Raw genomic sequence first — 16,477 nt, 5'->3', positions numbered from 1 at the left:
AGATTCCAAAATATCAATATTATATAAGAATTTTAGAGAGCTTTTGCCATTACTCACTGTACATTCTCCTCCTGCAAAAGTTCAGAATGAAAGAGATTCAAAGTATAAAGAATAAATATATGATTTTTTTTTTATAAAAAAAAAAAAAGAGAATGGTTTACGTAAAGGGTGAGGCTATGACTGATCAAACATTTGATACCTCTCCCAAATTTGAGGCATTCTTAATATTAATCAACAAGTGTCGAGTGAATCGTATGATGCACTGTTTTTTATAAAAAAATGATTATTAAAAATGTAATTTTATATATATGATAACAAAATTAAAAAATTAATTTTATATTTTCTTTTTTTGACTATAGTAATGAATTTAAATTATGTTAATCAATCTATAAAAAAAGGGTATTATTTGAAATCCACCGTAGGTCTCAAACAAATTGAGAAATTAAATACTCATTCACAATAATAAAATAATTACTAAAATTAAATTCAAGTAACTAAATGACTTTTTATTTCTTTTCCCTTTTTAGTTGGAAAGAAACTGATTGCGGCTAATTGATTGGTTCCTAAGAGCTTACAAGATATAGTTGTTGTCTTTTTGACTGAATTGTAATGCTTAGTTGCTTATAAAGAATTGTAAATTAGATGCTCAGGAATCCAATACTATTACAAGGTAAGTTTCACACAATTAAATTAAATATAATATTTAGTTAAATATAAACCCATTTTAAATTATTAAAAAAATCATTTAAATTTACACAATTATATAATTAAAAATCGAATATAATATTTAAAATTTTTATTTGAATGAGGAAAAAAAAGCGGAAAGTTAAAAGTGTGTTTAGTCTGTAGTGGATTAGACCTCCTTAGGGGAGACAATTAGAGGTTACGAATGACCCTCAGGATGCGATGATACTGACAAGAAGTTTTTTTTTTTTTTTTTTTTTTAATTTAAATTTAGGACGGGTTATTAGGGTTTCTCATCCAGCTTCAAACTCTGCTTTTATTGAACCTTGGTCTAATGGGTTTTGTTACTTTCTTTTTCTTTTCTGAAACTCACTTAAATATTACTTCTTTACCCTTCTCCTGTCAAACAAGATATCGTCAACAACAAGATCACTAGACCAATCCTAAATCCCTTTTCCCACACCCACAAAAAAAATAAAAATAAAAACCCTAATTAAGATCAGAGAAAGAGAGACATTCCAGTTGTATCTTGCTTCTTTTGAGGAATAGCTGTGTTATTTTTATGTGCTCAAAAAGCACTGTTCCTTCCAAAGTTCATCTCTTCCATAACCACATACCATATTACTATTACATGCATGCAAATCACACGTGGCACCTTGATTACTGATAATGGGTATTAATTTATTATAATTAATTATTATTATTGCTATGGTTTATTGGTTTATAATCAGATACGATCGATCACCTGCTTGCTTAATGCTTAATGCACCTAGTGGTCTTGCCTTGGAAAAGGAAGAAAAAGCAAGGGGGACCCACCAAATCCAACGAGCCACAAAACATCATGATTAATCAGCATGTAACACTGTGTACGTAAATAATTTTTGATGTGTGTGTGTGTGAATCCTTAATTATTTGCTTTGGGTTGGATGATTAGGCAAATCCCAGAGTTTCATTAAAAAGGGTATAAGCATAGATCTTCATTAATTACTGCAATTTAATTATACCCATTGGGCCATACCAAGCATCACTCTCTTCCACCCCTCGTGTCAACCACACACCAAACTTTTTTTTTTAATCTTAAAACAAGAAAATATATGTATATAAAAAAAAGATTTTGCAAATTTTTGCATTGTAGATTTGAAAGCACAGGCCGAGTTGGGTGGAAAAAGGAAGAAGAAGTAAATAAAAGAATAAATGGATTAGGCATAATAAGAGTAAAATTAAAGCCTTGAAGTAATCGCAGATTTTGGTGGTTTCGTGGGTTACAAAGCGAATAGAGAGTAGAGAGAAGAGCATCTTTTGGAAAGCGGTGGTCGTCTTCTTTGTCCAAACTTGCTTCTCTAAGTCACCAATTTCTAGACGATCTGATTCTCTCTCTCTTTCTTTGATGTTTTAATTTTTGAATCTTTTGGGGTCGATGTTTATGAGGAATTTGTTCGCCTTTGTCCATCATACTTACCCTTGTGGGGTCTCTCTTTTTTCCACTGTTTCCTCTCCTCATTTTTATTATTATTATTATTTTTCTCTTTGTTTTTTTTTTTACCTTCTTCTTTTTTGAGTTTCCATCTTTGACTCCAGATCTGTCCATCTCTCTCTTGCTTTCTTGTACTATGCCAATGAGAAGAGTTGTTGGTTGCTTTGATCATTGCAGAGTATCTAATGGAATGACCTTTTTTCTCCTCTCTTTAACCCCTTCTTTATCTCCCATCAAAATCTCTTCTAGTCTTCTTCTTATTATTATTATTATTATACTACCACTACCACTGCTACTGGTATCTACTAGTATATATTGGCAGACACTCTTTTAGAGATTCAGTCAAAACACTGCTTTATTTTCATATATAATAAAAAAATTTGAAGAATGAAACATACGAGTAATTAACAAAGCATGTATATGTATAGAGTGGTAAGCAAGATTAGCTTTTTGGGTTGGTGTGATTGTGAAGTGGAAGCTAGCTGCTTTTGCATGAGGGTGATATAATTATGAAGATGAATATATACGTGTTCACGTGATTCCACTGCTTGGGTACGGGCTACTGAAAATTTTCATTTGGTGGCATGCAGCTATAGCTCAAGTCTTCGAAGCTTGGTTGTATATCTACATCCATAATTTTGGACTCTAAATGAGAATGGACGCCTTGGAAGACTACCTTGTAGACCACGAATATTATGATTGTCTTGTTGAATAACATCATCAAAAAAAACAAAGAGAAAAATGAGAGAACTCACTCCTATCGGATCACTTTGAGTTCTAGTGACATGAGGATTAGACCTCTTTATTTTTGTAGGCTGAGGCCAGATCGGGCTTAAGATTCATGCACTTCCTTTCACGGTCCAATCTGACTTAGAAAGTGGAGTAAAAAATTTACCTAAATCTGATTCATTTTAAATTCAATAAAATTGTGTAAAATTCATATAATTTTTATATAAAAAAATCCATATATTTATATATTAAATTCAAAATATAGATTAATTATATTTTAAAAAAATTGTATTGATAATTTACCACAGTATCCCTATAGTGCTAAAAAAAATGTAGAAATTATTCCATGTTTGTTTAAAGTGACTAGGATATGCAGGATTTATTTATGATGCGTCTTCTATACTATTTTATTATTACAACAATGCCCTCCAAGTTTACTTTTTGCACCTACCCAATGATTTGATATTCACATGTACCATGTGCACCAATCTATCAAAATTTCTTTTACATTTATGTATAAAACCATGCAGTAGGTTGAATTAATTTTAATTGTAACATTTTTAATTAATCATAAAATTAAATTTGCTTGTCTCTAGCGCATGATTTTATCAAAATGCATTTTTTCCCTTTGAATTTTAGCGTACTCGTTGTAAACGACACAGTTTGAAACGAAATAACCCCATAATATAGAAAGTGATTAGGAAGAGAGAAGAGAATGGATCGTGAAATCAGAAGTATTTTGTCATGTCAGGTTGATCATGTAATAGTGAAAGGAGCGTCGACAGAAGAGCAGTGAAAAGGCGCGTATGAGAGAAAATTAAATGGGGACTATTCCATTTTCCTTGGGAGGCTGGCAGTGGCAGAGGCAGAAGCAGAGGCCGGGCAGAGAGAGGGGCAGAGATACGGATACGGACAGAGGTTTTTCATGTATTGGTTTTCTCTCTCTCTCTCTCTCTCTAATGCCAATAGGGGAGGTGTGTGTGTCCTCGTGATCGGAGAAGGCAGATCCATGGAAGACTGTTCCCGCTAGTCACGTGGGTTCTTTTGACTACCCAATGACCAACCCATCTGCCCCCCCCTTTCCTCTAATCCTTGTTTGGAGCGCCCATAACAATAACCAAAACCAACATTTTCTTCTCTCTTGAAAAATGCTATAAATTGAACTGCGAGAATTAAGTTTTTCACTACAAGTTACAAACAGTAAGTACTTATTACTAGACCCCATTGCTCGTATCACCGCCTCAACTGACTTTGGCTGACTCGATATTGTCTTTCTATTTTTCATCTTGGGCTTTTTTTTTTTTTTTTAATTTCTCTCTCTTGACATGCAAACTGGGTCCATCTCTGTCGTCTCTTAGTTGCAATGTACGTGTGTGTATATATATAAATCTCTCACCATCTGTATTTCACGACAAGTTGTGACTGCAGCCTGCAGGTGCTGACTGGTATTTCGCCATTTTATTAGCCTATAAAACTAACAGACAACACTTCTTCTCAACCCCTCTCGTACCGTTCATCAGCTCTCTCTTTTTCTCAGTGATCTCTTGTTCAAAAACTATATTATTGCAAACTATCTCTTCTTTACTAATTGAGTTCGTACTCTTATCTATCTCTGCTACTCACTTTTTAACTACAAATTCACCGTCCCCACTTACATCTCCAACCAAATTTACCCTCATTCGTCTTCATATATAGTTTGTCATCCGATCTGTGGCGTTATAGAGGCAATCCCAATTAACAGAAAACTGAGTGAAGGAGAAGAAGAAGAAGAAGTTGAGAAATGATGCATAGGTGCTGTAGCTCTCAAGGGAATATGATGGGTCAATGTACATGTGGTCTGTTTCATAGCCAAAGCAACTCTTTCACCATGCTCTTTTCCATGCCAAACCACAACAATTCTTTCGATGAAGCAGACATGTATCCTTTTGCCTCTTCTTCATCTTCAGTTGATTGTACTCTCTCTTTAGGAACCCCATCCACTCGTTTAAGTGAAGATGATGACAAAAGAAGCCGCCATGAACGCCGCCCTAGTTCTTGCATGTCAAACTTCTGCTGGGATATTCTGCAAACCAATAAAACTGCTCCTTATGCTTCCCATGCCCATAAAGGTAGCCGTGGAAGCAATTCTAGTGCAAACAGTAACTCCACCAATAATGATCCTCTACTCGCTCGCCGCTGCGCCAATTGTGACACCACTTCAACTCCGCTTTGGAGAAACGGCCCAAGAGGCCCCAAGGTATGCTAACTGAGCTCAATTTGTAGAATTTCATTTGGTTCACCTTGTAAGAATAATATATACCAGTTCTAATATTAATTAGTGAAGTTGGCATTGACAAGTTTCTGCATTTTCACTAAAAAATAGAGCTGTTATTAACTGGTTTTATTTCTTTGTTGATCTGCAATCTTTTTTTAATAAAATCTAAGTTCAAATCACATATTAATTGATGTCACTTGCAGTCACTGTGCAATGCATGTGGAATTCGGTTCAAGAAAGAAGAGAGAAGAGCCACAGCTGCAAATGCAATCAGCAACAACAATATGCAAGTGCATCATCACCAGGAACAATGGACCAGCACTACGCTTATCAAAACAATTCATGGGTTCAAACCCAGAAAATGCCATGCTACTCTCCGGCCAATGAATTCAGGTTCATAGAAGACAGCGATCGAGATTCTGATACGAGCATTCCTTTCGTTTCTTGGAGACTCAACGTCGCAGACAGGCCAAGCCTTGTCCATGACTTTACGAGATAAAAAAAGAATTGAAAGGAAAAAAAACAAAAAAAAAAAAAGTGAAAGGAAATCAAAAGAAAAGCAAGAACAAAAACGAGAAAAGAACGGTCAAGATCATGAAAAATGTAGTGACGACTAAAACTTGAAACGATGATGATGTTGAAGCTGTTCCTGATGGTGATGGACCTGATGTTTATGGTCTAGTCTCGTAAAATTCAATTTTCTTTTTATCTTTATTGCTTGTTGAAATTTTCTTCTTTGTTTGGTTTGTTTCCTTACTTTTATTTTTCTCCATCGTTCATGGATGGAGTGAAAACGGGATAATTCTATGTTGTTAGTTTGTTTTTTATTTAATCAGGTTTCTTAAACTTTATTATTATTATTTAAATATATAAACATATATTCTGTTTCCGTTGAAGGAGAAAGCTTTTCTTCTGCTACTTGAGTTTCTTTCTTGAGCTTACAGTTTGAACCGTTGAATCGGTTAATGGGATGGTAAGGATCAGAAAATTTTACCTGAATGTGAAGGTTTTTCATGGATTTCACAACTGAGAGATGTTGAACTGATCGTCCAATGACCAAGTTGATGATGATGAGAGATCAGTGTCGCCTTCTGAATCATTTACTGTGGTGTTCGGACCACGGAAATGGGTTTTGTCCTGCTACTCCTGCAGCTGTCTCTTCATTTTTTGACCGTCAATTTGGCCTCTAATGCATTACCTGGCATTTTCTCATTGGTTTTTCTTGCTCGTCTTTTTCTTTTTTAAGAATTCTCCTTTTTCTCCCACCACCATTGGCAATAACACAACGGTCAACCCATTTTGAAAATTATAATTTAATATTTGAAATCATAAATTTGTAATAATAATAAAATTAAAAATAAATATTCGTAAATTTATTCTTAATTGAATTTAATGAAATTTTTAGGAATAAATTAATATATTTTGCAATATAAATTAGCGAGTATGGATTAGAATAATTGAAATGATTGTGAAAGTATAATTATTCACGTGATGAAGCAGTGAAAGTATTAATGTGTATGGTAAAAAACATAAGATTTGAACATTTACCAAGGAGCAGGAGAATGAATTGTTGTCGTGCATGTGATGTGCTTCACACTGCCAAAAACCTCATTAGATCGAGGCTTGCTTCCACTTTTCTATTACTATACCATTATTAAGACAAAACTCCCCCTCCGCCCTCATTCTATTTAAATCTTGTTTGTCAAGATTAACATCAAACACTATGGAGATTCTCAAAAAATACTTATATTAAATCCAACCTGCTTTATATAAATATAAACTATGGAATGCTTCTGATACATATATTCTCTTATTAATAAATATTAAATTCCACTTTCTAAAATTTAAATAGACAAGTTTTATTTAAATTAAATCTATAAATTCATAGTATCTACTTAATACAATAAAATAAAAAAAAGGGAGTTTGCATAATTATAACAACTATATAAAACAAATAAAGTAATTAAGTGTGATAAAATTATAAACATCCCGTTTTTTATCTTTTTTTTTTTTTTTTGAAAAAAAAAGGAAGACAAAAGTTCTTTGCGTGATTTAGATTTGTTATTATTTTAACAAAATAAAGTTATTGATAAGCAATGATTGACAAGTCGTGAGGCCCAAAAGTGATATAGTCCAACAACGCTCGGCCTACGCAAAAAGAAACAACATAACAGGCTGAAGCCCAGGACTAGAGAAAGCATAGGCTAAGTGCGTGATCGTAATAAAGCTATTAGTCACTTCCTCGTCATCCCAAAAGCCGACGGAAAAAATGCGGAAAACACAAACTGGAAACACTTCTCTTGTTGATTTCTTTTCACATTTACATAAACGTTTTTGGATAGTTGCTATTATTAATAAATCCATCCATATACTTTGAAAATTTATTAAAATATTGTTATATATTTTATTCATTTTATCAATTTTTAAAGTATACTGCAATGCTTTTTATTAGTCAAATTTTAAATAAATTAAATTTTACTATCATCTTTTATAAGGTTTTTTAATTATTAATAATTAATTATATAAAGCCGAAAAATTTTAACGTTCACGTATGTAGTCTAATAACCCGTGCATTTAAATAAATTTGAGAGATATCATATTTTATTCTTCAATTTTCAATTTTTATTTAAAAAAGAAATTTAATGAAATAAAAATTTAATAACGATTTAATGAATTTTTTAAAATAAATATCATTTTTCATCTTTATATTTTATTTCTCTCAAATTCAACATTATCCATTTCATATAATCTATTAAATCAATAATTAAAATTGAAAAGCAATTAAATTCCTAAAAAATACCATCATCAACGCTCTGAACCTCGCCACTACAATCGTCCTCCATTCTTTCACTCCTCTCCCCATGAAAGAACCACCAATGCTCCCATGCATCTCCAAAAGAAACCAAACACCAGCACCGCAACTTTTGCCAGCCACCAAGCTGAATTGCAGCTGCAATGGCATTTTAAGATTGATGGAAGAGAGTGTGAGAAAATACTTTCTAATCCCTGAATTATTCTCCTTTACTCTTCATCTAACAATCTCTGCAAAACCTATTAATCAAATAGGTGTTACCAAACTTGATTTCTAAATTAAATCACAAAAAAATGCCCTTAATTTGTTCTTCTTTCATTTATTTTTTCCCCAGCTTGATATTTATTTGTTTCTGCTTTTAAAATGAATCATATACGTTTCAATTTTATTAATATAAAATGCTCTTGACTTTGCTCCATTTACAAATTAAAAAGTAATTTACTCTAAAAAATTTTAGAATATTATGTTGAATAGAATACTTATAATGGTGATAATAGAAATGTCAGACATGTAGTACAAAGCCATTGACGTTGAATAGGACAGCAAACATTGAACGTCAACAGGCGACATGAGATGTAGGGGACGGGTAGGCAGTGCCGTTGATCAAAATCAAACAACCTTTTTGCACAAATGAATGTTTAATGGAAACATATACCAACATTACGTGCAAGAAAACTCTGCTTAAACTCTTCATTTGGCATCAATTAAATATTTCAGCAATTAAGGAAGGACCCATCATTATCAAAACAGACTTTAATGGCAACAGATAACAACCCAACACCAAATGTCTCTTATTATTATTTCTCAGTTTCTGCATACCCCCGTGAACCAAACACAGTGCTAAGAGATGGTGAACCTCGTAGCAGCTCAGAAGCCCATGTTGAATTGGCTAATGAAAATGGCAGGAGTGGAACCTCACGCGGTGGACATCGAGCCAGGCACAGTCATGAACTTCTGGGTTCCAGTTGAGGCCGTTAAGAAACAGAAACCCAGGAAAGGTGAGAAAACCATTAACACTCAAACCTCCTTGCATTTGCATAAACCAACCAAACCTGTAGTGGTTCTAGTCCATGGCTTTGCTGCAGAGGGTATAGTCACTTGGCAGTTCCAAGTTGGTGCCTTAACCAAAAAATACTCGGTTTATATCCCTGACCTTCTCTTCTTCGGTGGCTCCATCACCAATAAAACCGACCGTTCACCAACTTTTCAAGCAGAAACATTGGTGAAGGGTCTGAAGAAGTTGGGAGTGGACAAGTGTACAGCGGTGGGGTTTAGCTATGGTGGTATGGTGGCATTTAAGATGGCTGAGTTGTACCCTGAGTTGGTTCAAGCCATGGTTGTGTCTGGCTCGATCTTGGCCATGACCGACTCAATCAGCAATGCTACATTGAGTAGTCTTGGGTTCAAATCTTCATCAGAGCTTTTGTTGCCAACTTCTGTTAAGGGTCTTAAAGCTCTTCTTTCGGTTGCTACTTACAAGAAGCTTTGGTTCCCAAATCGGCTTCACAAGGACTTCCTCGAGGTTACTTTTCTTTCCTTTTCTTTTAAGAAAACTATTTCCAAAGGTTAATCAATTAATTAAATCGTTTTAATTGCTTTATTATAATTTTTCTTAACATAATCTTATAATCTAAGCATTAATAATTGAGTTAATAATATGAGTACAAAATTTAATATTTTAAAACGAAACAAAATTGTTATTATGATTTTCCTTCTCACATTGGATTTTTTTTTTAAGGCAAAATTGAAATTAATTAAATTTAATTATTAGCACTAAATAAGAAAAATACTTCCAAATTATCCAATGTAGTTGAACAATAAGTCAAGCATCCCAAACAGAAATTCTGATTCCTCTTACGTAAGGCGGTTGAACAGTCACAAAGAAAATAAATACTGTGCATGCTAGGTGGCTACAACACTTCCCTTTTTTCTATAAATATAATTTTATTCATATCCATCAAAATTATTAATAATTTTTTTATATTTACACTTTTTTTAATGTGTTAAAATCATTACCCATAAGCTACAATTTATTTTCTTTTCTTTTTTTAAATGATTCTATTAAAATAAAGATCACAGGCAACGAGCCACTTGACAAGCTGGGTATTTGCCCACTGGTGAGCTCAGTCTGGGGAAACAGCATTAAATAAGCACGTGGTATTAAATTGTGGATCCAATTGAAACCCACAAATCTTTTATGTCATATCTTCAGAAATAAAGTAATTGGAAAATTACAGGTGATGTTCGCCAACAGGGAAGAGAGAGCTGAACTCCTCGAGGGATTAATAATCAGCAACAAAGACCCCACCATCCCCAGATTTTCTCAAGTAATGCAGAATTTTTCATTGCTCTTCCAGTTCATCTCTATCTCTGTGGCTTTTAATCATTCATTTGGTGTATAATCTTACAGAAGATACATCTCCTATGGGGTGAGGATGACCAAATCTTCAAGCTCCAACTCGCACACAACATGAAAGAGTATGCTTCTCTTTTAACTCCTCATTTCCTATATTCACCCACAAATATAGATCATTAACTGAAACTGGATTATCATTTGAGATAAATTATATAACACTGAGTTTTTCAGATTATCCTTTACAAATTTTTGCAATTCACTTTCTATTTTAAATATTTTCTATTAAGCCATATAGTTTTAAACTATTACTAACATTAACAAAACCATTAATTTACTAATGGTGATGCCAAGTTATGGCCTTGTAAAAATGCCACATAAGCCAAGATAACTGCCAACAGAATTTAATATTTTTTTAAAAAAAATTCAATTATATCCCATATAATAATTATTTTAGGGTTCATGATTACACTCTTTAGTTCATTTGACAAGTAATATTAGGTGTTCTCTTAAAAGTGATTAAAAAATTATTTTAGAGAATGACGGTTAAGAAATAAGTTTCAAGGTTGATTGGGATAGGATTGATGTTATTTTCGTTATGAAATAATAGTTTTTCCATGATGAATTAGAATTAATAATTATTTAAAACTTTAATTAGTATTTTTATAATATGTAGTAGAATTATAAAAAAATTTAAAATATATATATATATATATATATATATATATATTTACAATTATCATGGCTTACGTGATATTATTTAATAGCATCTCCTCCGTAGACGAACAGCTTTATTGAAATGAGATTGATTACAGGCAACTGGGAGAAAATGCAACATTTCAGGGAATAAAGAAGGCAGGTCACCTGGTTCACCTAGAGCGACCATGTGTCTACAATCGTCGTCTTAAACAATTCCTTGCTTCCCTGCAAGGCGTTGAAGTACATAATTGAAAACTCGGCCTTCATCTTTCAACCTATCCTTCTTGTATTTGCAGTCTGCACCTTATTATGTTACTATTTCATTCATAATTTTTATTACTTCCCATCTCCGTGGGGAGAAACAATACCATTAAATGTATTGAATACCTCTATTTCTGTTTCTCCGTTTTTGAGTATTACAAATCAAGAGTTGAAGAATGGAACAACATACCATACAATGCAAGTTGGTAAACATAAATCCAATTAATTTGCATCAATAAATGATTTAGTTGAAAGCAGACAACGCAATCTTGCACAAACATTTTATCTGAAGGATGATTGTATTTCTTCCAGGGTTCTTCCTTTGGTTTCAGGTACCCATAGAGTCACAAAAACAACAGTGAAAGCAGTCACCACCGCATATATGGTAAAAGTGCCTGTGTCAGTGAAGCAGTTCTGTTAGTTAGCATTATAAACACTCCTTACATGTGAAACATATGTACAAACACAGTAAATGTGCTCTGGTGTGCATTGGTTGTTGTGGTGGCCAGAGAGAGAGAGAGGCAGAGAGAGAGACCTCCACTATTCCAACTCAACAGCAAGTTTGCAGTCATTGTAACCACCCAGGATGTCAGCCAATTTGCCAATGTTGCCACGCTGCCAGCAAGGCCCTTAATATTCACCGGGAGTATCTGAAATGCATGATTAAGAAAATTTGAGGTCTTAGCAACTAGTATATCACAATATTAGTAGAATTTTGTCGGCAAACACCATCAGATGAAATTTTGATAATGTATGCATTATTTGCATGCATAATTTATCCTCCTACTACATCCATAATAAATTAATCATTTTACCAACCACAATTCAAAACAAGTTTTTAAAGACATTTGTAGTTGTCTCTTTAACACAAAAAAAGTCAACAGGATACCAAGAAAGAAAAAACACTCTCTTATGTGTTAAAGAAAAGATTTTATGCACCTCAGGAGTATTCTGCATGTTATGAAATTATGATTGGGAAAGAGCAAAATTTTGATACCTCGGACATTATAAGCCAAGGAATAGCTCCAAGTCCAAGGGAGAAGAAAATTACCATGGCCTACATAATAAGCAGTAGTTCATCAGATAGATAAGAGCATAAACACGGGCACATGCATGTGCATGCAAAGCATATAAACCATACCACAAGCCCCACAAGTGACATCATTCCCATAATGCTATACAAATGGGAATTTTTTGAGACAATGCCCTGTTAAGATGTAGAAAAAGAAAACGGATAAGAAGGCATCCAAAGTTGCTCCATATACATCAGCATGGTTGACAATCAATAAATGTTTACAAACATAATGTTAGGAAATAACAGCCTTTGTGGCTTTACGAACCTCTAAATAAAAGGCAACTGCAACAAGAAGCAAGCTAATAGTCATTCCAGAAGTAGATATCTGCACTTATTAAGTGATTCAATTAAACATCATATATATATATACACACACGTGCACGTGCGCGCACACACACACATACCCAAAGGTCCTGTTTTCATTTCATTGAATCACCAAATCAATTGACGGGTACTTACAATAAGAAGAATCCTGCGTCCAGCTTTATCCACCAACCATGTAGTGATTCCAGTGGCAAGAACCTAGACAAAATAATCACATCTTATTTGATGGCTTAGGCAGGCTCCATAATTTTTCCTTTTCACTCTCTCTATCTAACAATTCTTTGCTTGGTATTATCAGACCACGAGGCTACACCAACTCTTAAGCTGAGCTTTTGGCAAAGAACCATAACATTGAGTATATCACCTGAATTCTTACCTGAATAATCCCAACTCCAACTGTAGCCAGATTACTTGAGGTAACCCCTGCCAATTTACAGCCACTTATCAACTATCATTATTTATTGTGAACAACGCAAGGGAAATATAGAAACTACAATATTCATTAAAGTGTTCAGGATATTTTCTTATATTTACATTTTAACAATAATTTCACTTGGGATGAGAATATTGAATAGCGAAGCATATTGGGAACTTTCCCTGTCGCAATATTGTGTGATGTAGTTAACCTAAAATAAACAATCCAATCTTTTCATAGTATCATAGGTTATATGGAATATCAAAAGAAGTATTAAACTACATGTAGATTTTGAAACAGCTTCGACACAAAGATCATAACTGAGAGCAACAAGAAGAAAATCTTAAAACTAAAAGATTTATATCATGTACAATTAGACCTAAGATGACATGGAGGGAAGTAATATAAAAGGATATACAAGTGAATATTAATGTAGAGATGGTGCTAACAGAGTTGAATAGTGATGGCAGGCAAAGGATCCATATGGCCAACCCCAACTAGTTTGGGATTAAGACTTAGTTGTTGTGTTGTGTAATTACACTTATTTCCTAGGTAATCTCTAACAGCAGATTAGTCCCATATTTATTGACTCATTTCAAAAACCTTTTTCTTTTACATAGTCAAATATGGGTGGCTTAAAAATTTTAATACACAGCTAATAAGCCAGCCTAGCAAGCAGCCACAGAGAAAATTAAAAGGCAAGATTAGAGAGAGAGAGTGTGTGTGTGTAAAGGTCATACCAGCACTTTCAAAGATATTACTGGAATAGAATAAAACCCCATTGATGCCGCTGAGCTGTTGGAGCATGAGTAATCCAATTCCTACCTACAGCATAAATTACTATCAACCTTTGGAGTCTTAAAGCTCCAAAAATAACATCAGAAAACCAATCAGAATTCCAAAACAAACCAGTCTACCATCAAAGGGAACCAATATCTTCTTCGCCTGAGATCTGAAAAATGTATTGTTGTTCTTTTGCTTGATGATGCTACAGACATCTGCACAAAATACACCATGAAGCAGTAATGATGAACATAAGCACATCCTTCTTCATAATTTGAAATCTTTTTCAATGACTTTGATTGCAAAGATGAGCTATATGTCTAAGTGGATCTAAGCACGCTCACACAACCAAGAAAATAGGGCCCGGGGGGATGGGGGGGTGGGGGTGGGTGTAACAGAAGTTTGGTTCCATACCTTAATTTCACTCACTTCAGCAGAGATATCTGTATCAAATCCCCGTAAGACTTGCAAAGAGGCTTCAAAATCTTCTGTCATCCCCATTTTGGCCTGGCACCCATATTCCCAGATCAAGAAACAAGGAAAATAAAGAGAAAAGTGAACAAAATTACTAGATATCAAAATTGCAATAACATTACATGAACCATACCAGCCATCGAGGAGACTCGGGTATGAAAAACAAGCCAGGTATTAATATTATGCAAGGCAAAGTTCCTGCAAATTAAAAGGGATGCAGAAATCAAAGCATTCACTCATAAAATTATCAACTCATAACTAACATTTAGCTAAGTAAATAAAGGTAAAAGAAACTGGATTAGTAAAATGTACTGCATCAAAAAATTGAAAGCAACTTGTCTCTTTTATAAATGATAATGGTTTGTTAATTATTCCTTTTCAACAATGTACTCCAAGTCTCCAATTGTTGCCCTAATACCTCCTGACTTGACGCACTGGTACAAGCCCAAAGAGGGATTTTTTAGGGACTCACCTAAAACTGCAAGCAGCCTCCAATTAACAAAAAGTCCTAATAGGTAAGCCAGCATGATTCCAAGAGTAACTGAGAGCTGTTAGATAAAGCAATTTATTATCATCAACAAAATTATCAAGAAGAACCCAGATATTATGAATCAGAAATCACAACCAACCTGGTTAACAGCTCCAAGGCTTCCTCTCAAGTTCTGAGGTGATATCTCAGCAATATACACTGGCACCTAGACAAGGGCAGAGCTATCAGTGGAGTGGACCATAGTGGGATACTGATCCAAAGGAAAAAAATGACGAAAGTATCTAGGCTTACTGTGTATGAGATTATACCAACACCAAATCCTTCCAACAACCTTCCCATGAATAAAAATGATGAATCCTGCAAAAGCAGCGAAAAAAAATCTAAGCTCAAACGGGAAACAGATAAATCACCAAGAAGTTTCAAAGAATCTAATGATCACTTACTTTTGCAAATGATATGCATAACCATCCAATTACATTAGGGATTGCGGCAATCATGAGCGACTGCAATTTAACATAACAATGCAGCAATTATCATCCATTGGTTAAACAACTGCCGTTGTTGACAAATATGCAAGAATTTCCTTGTGTTAACGAATTGTTATATCATTACTTCAAATATGAAAAGGACTAATATTTCTAGCACTATTAGTAGAATCTTTCCATAATGTCTTAAAATGGAAACTATCCAGATATGATATTTTACCCCTTTGCGGCCAATGTACTCTGCAATCTGACCACTAGCAATAGCTCCAACCATAGCGCCAACATTCGATAAAGATCCAAACACAGAGAACTGCACACAATCAAGTCAAACTTAAACTAGGAATAGAAAAGAAAAAAACTGAAAGATAAGAAATGAGATTCAAAACCCAGAAAGTCAAACCTCCGAAATTGAGAGTTTAAGATCGCTGATGATTTCCGCTTGCGTAGGCGAAGAATATCCACACTATATTACGAGATGCAACAAACAAATCAAATGTACTTGACTGGCACTGTTACATATACAGATTAAAAAAAAAGTGAAATAGAAAGAAAAAAAAAAGTAAGGATATTTTACAGTGAATCCGAATTGGACAGGACCCAAAGCCACTATGAGGACGCATAGGACGACGGAGACAGCGCCATCGCGGATAAACTGAGTGGAGGAGCCCATCATGCTGGACTGTCTGGAGCTCATTTTATACCAACTACCAGTATGAAGAAAAGGTTTCCTAAGTCCATCATCGATCTCCTCCCTGGAACTCATGGTGCAGTTTTACTCTCTCAGGCAAATTATCAAACAGTAATGATGTAAGGACAAGGCAATCAACTTCGAAGTTTTTGACACAGAGGCATTTCTCGGAGACTGGTCTCCTTCTGGATTTCAAACGGTGGGTGCTGATGATGAGTTGGCATTTTACCAAATGTAGAAGAAACATCTGTGTTCAGTTGACGGTCGACGTGTGAGTTGTGCTCTGTTTGGGTTTTTGCATATAATTATCCGAATACAAACAGTAAAGTTTTGTCACTTTATGCATGTTTTCATAAAAGGCGGCCATTCCAAGCCCTCTCCGTTTAAACTCTTACTATTATTTAATTTTTATATATATAAAGAAATCTCCGAGTGGAGATTTATATGCAGATTAGTACTATAGAAAATGTTATTTCC

The 16,477-nt window shown here is 34.2% G+C and overlaps 3 protein-coding genes across 4 annotated transcripts; 2 read left to right on the top strand and 1 right to left on the bottom strand.

The window, feature by feature from the left end:
- Window positions 1-4,072: 4,072 nt before the first annotated feature.
- LOC110608738 (GATA transcription factor 18-like) lies at window positions 4,073-5,988 on the top strand. Its single transcript, XM_043953758.1, is given in 3 exon segments — window positions 4,073-5,123; window positions 5,345-5,425; window positions 5,428-5,988. Coding segments are annotated over 3 exon segments (750 nt in total). The 5' UTR covers window positions 4,073-4,667; the 3' UTR covers window positions 5,641-5,988.
- Window positions 5,989-8,753: 2,765 nt separating this feature from the next.
- On the top strand, window positions 8,754-11,409 carry LOC110609468 (putative aminoacrylate hydrolase RutD). 2 transcript variants are annotated; one of them, XM_021749051.2, is made up of 4 exons: window positions 8,754-9,475; window positions 10,191-10,280; window positions 10,364-10,431; window positions 11,122-11,409. In XM_021749051.2, the coding sequence occupies exons 1-4, from the start codon at window positions 8,801-8,803 to the stop codon at window positions 11,255-11,257; spliced, it is 969 nt and encodes a 322-aa protein (XP_021604743.1). In that variant the 5' UTR covers window positions 8,754-8,800; the 3' UTR covers window positions 11,258-11,409. The 2 variants fall into 2 exon arrangements, with proteins under 2 accessions (XP_021604743.1, XP_021604745.1); XM_021749053.2 differs by having other exon boundaries at window positions 11,074-11,209.
- On the bottom strand, window positions 11,371-16,398 carry LOC110609467 (sugar transporter ERD6-like 6). The gene is made up of 18 exons (XM_021749050.2): window positions 15,887-16,398; window positions 15,713-15,775; window positions 15,533-15,622; window positions 15,271-15,330; window positions 15,119-15,184; window positions 14,967-15,032; window positions 14,810-14,885; window positions 14,471-14,535; window positions 14,278-14,370; window positions 13,998-14,078; window positions 13,821-13,905; window positions 13,042-13,088; window positions 12,801-12,863; window positions 12,607-12,666; window positions 12,408-12,473; window positions 12,264-12,323; window positions 11,802-11,916; window positions 11,371-11,661 (listed from the first exon to the last, which is right to left on the bottom strand). The coding sequence occupies exons 1-18, from the start codon at window positions 16,073-16,075 to the stop codon at window positions 11,549-11,551; spliced, it is 1,458 nt and encodes a 485-aa protein (XP_021604742.1). The 5' UTR covers window positions 16,076-16,398; the 3' UTR covers window positions 11,371-11,548.
- Between the last annotated feature and the right edge of the window lie 79 nt (window positions 16,399-16,477).

This window comes from Manihot esculenta, chromosome 2 (genome assembly GCF_001659605.2).
Source record: "Manihot esculenta cultivar AM560-2 chromosome 2, M.esculenta_v8, whole genome shotgun sequence".
Taxonomy (NCBI): Eukaryota; Viridiplantae; Streptophyta; class Magnoliopsida; order Malpighiales; family Euphorbiaceae; genus Manihot; species Manihot esculenta.
This window is presented reverse-complemented; position numbering and strand designations above follow the sequence as displayed.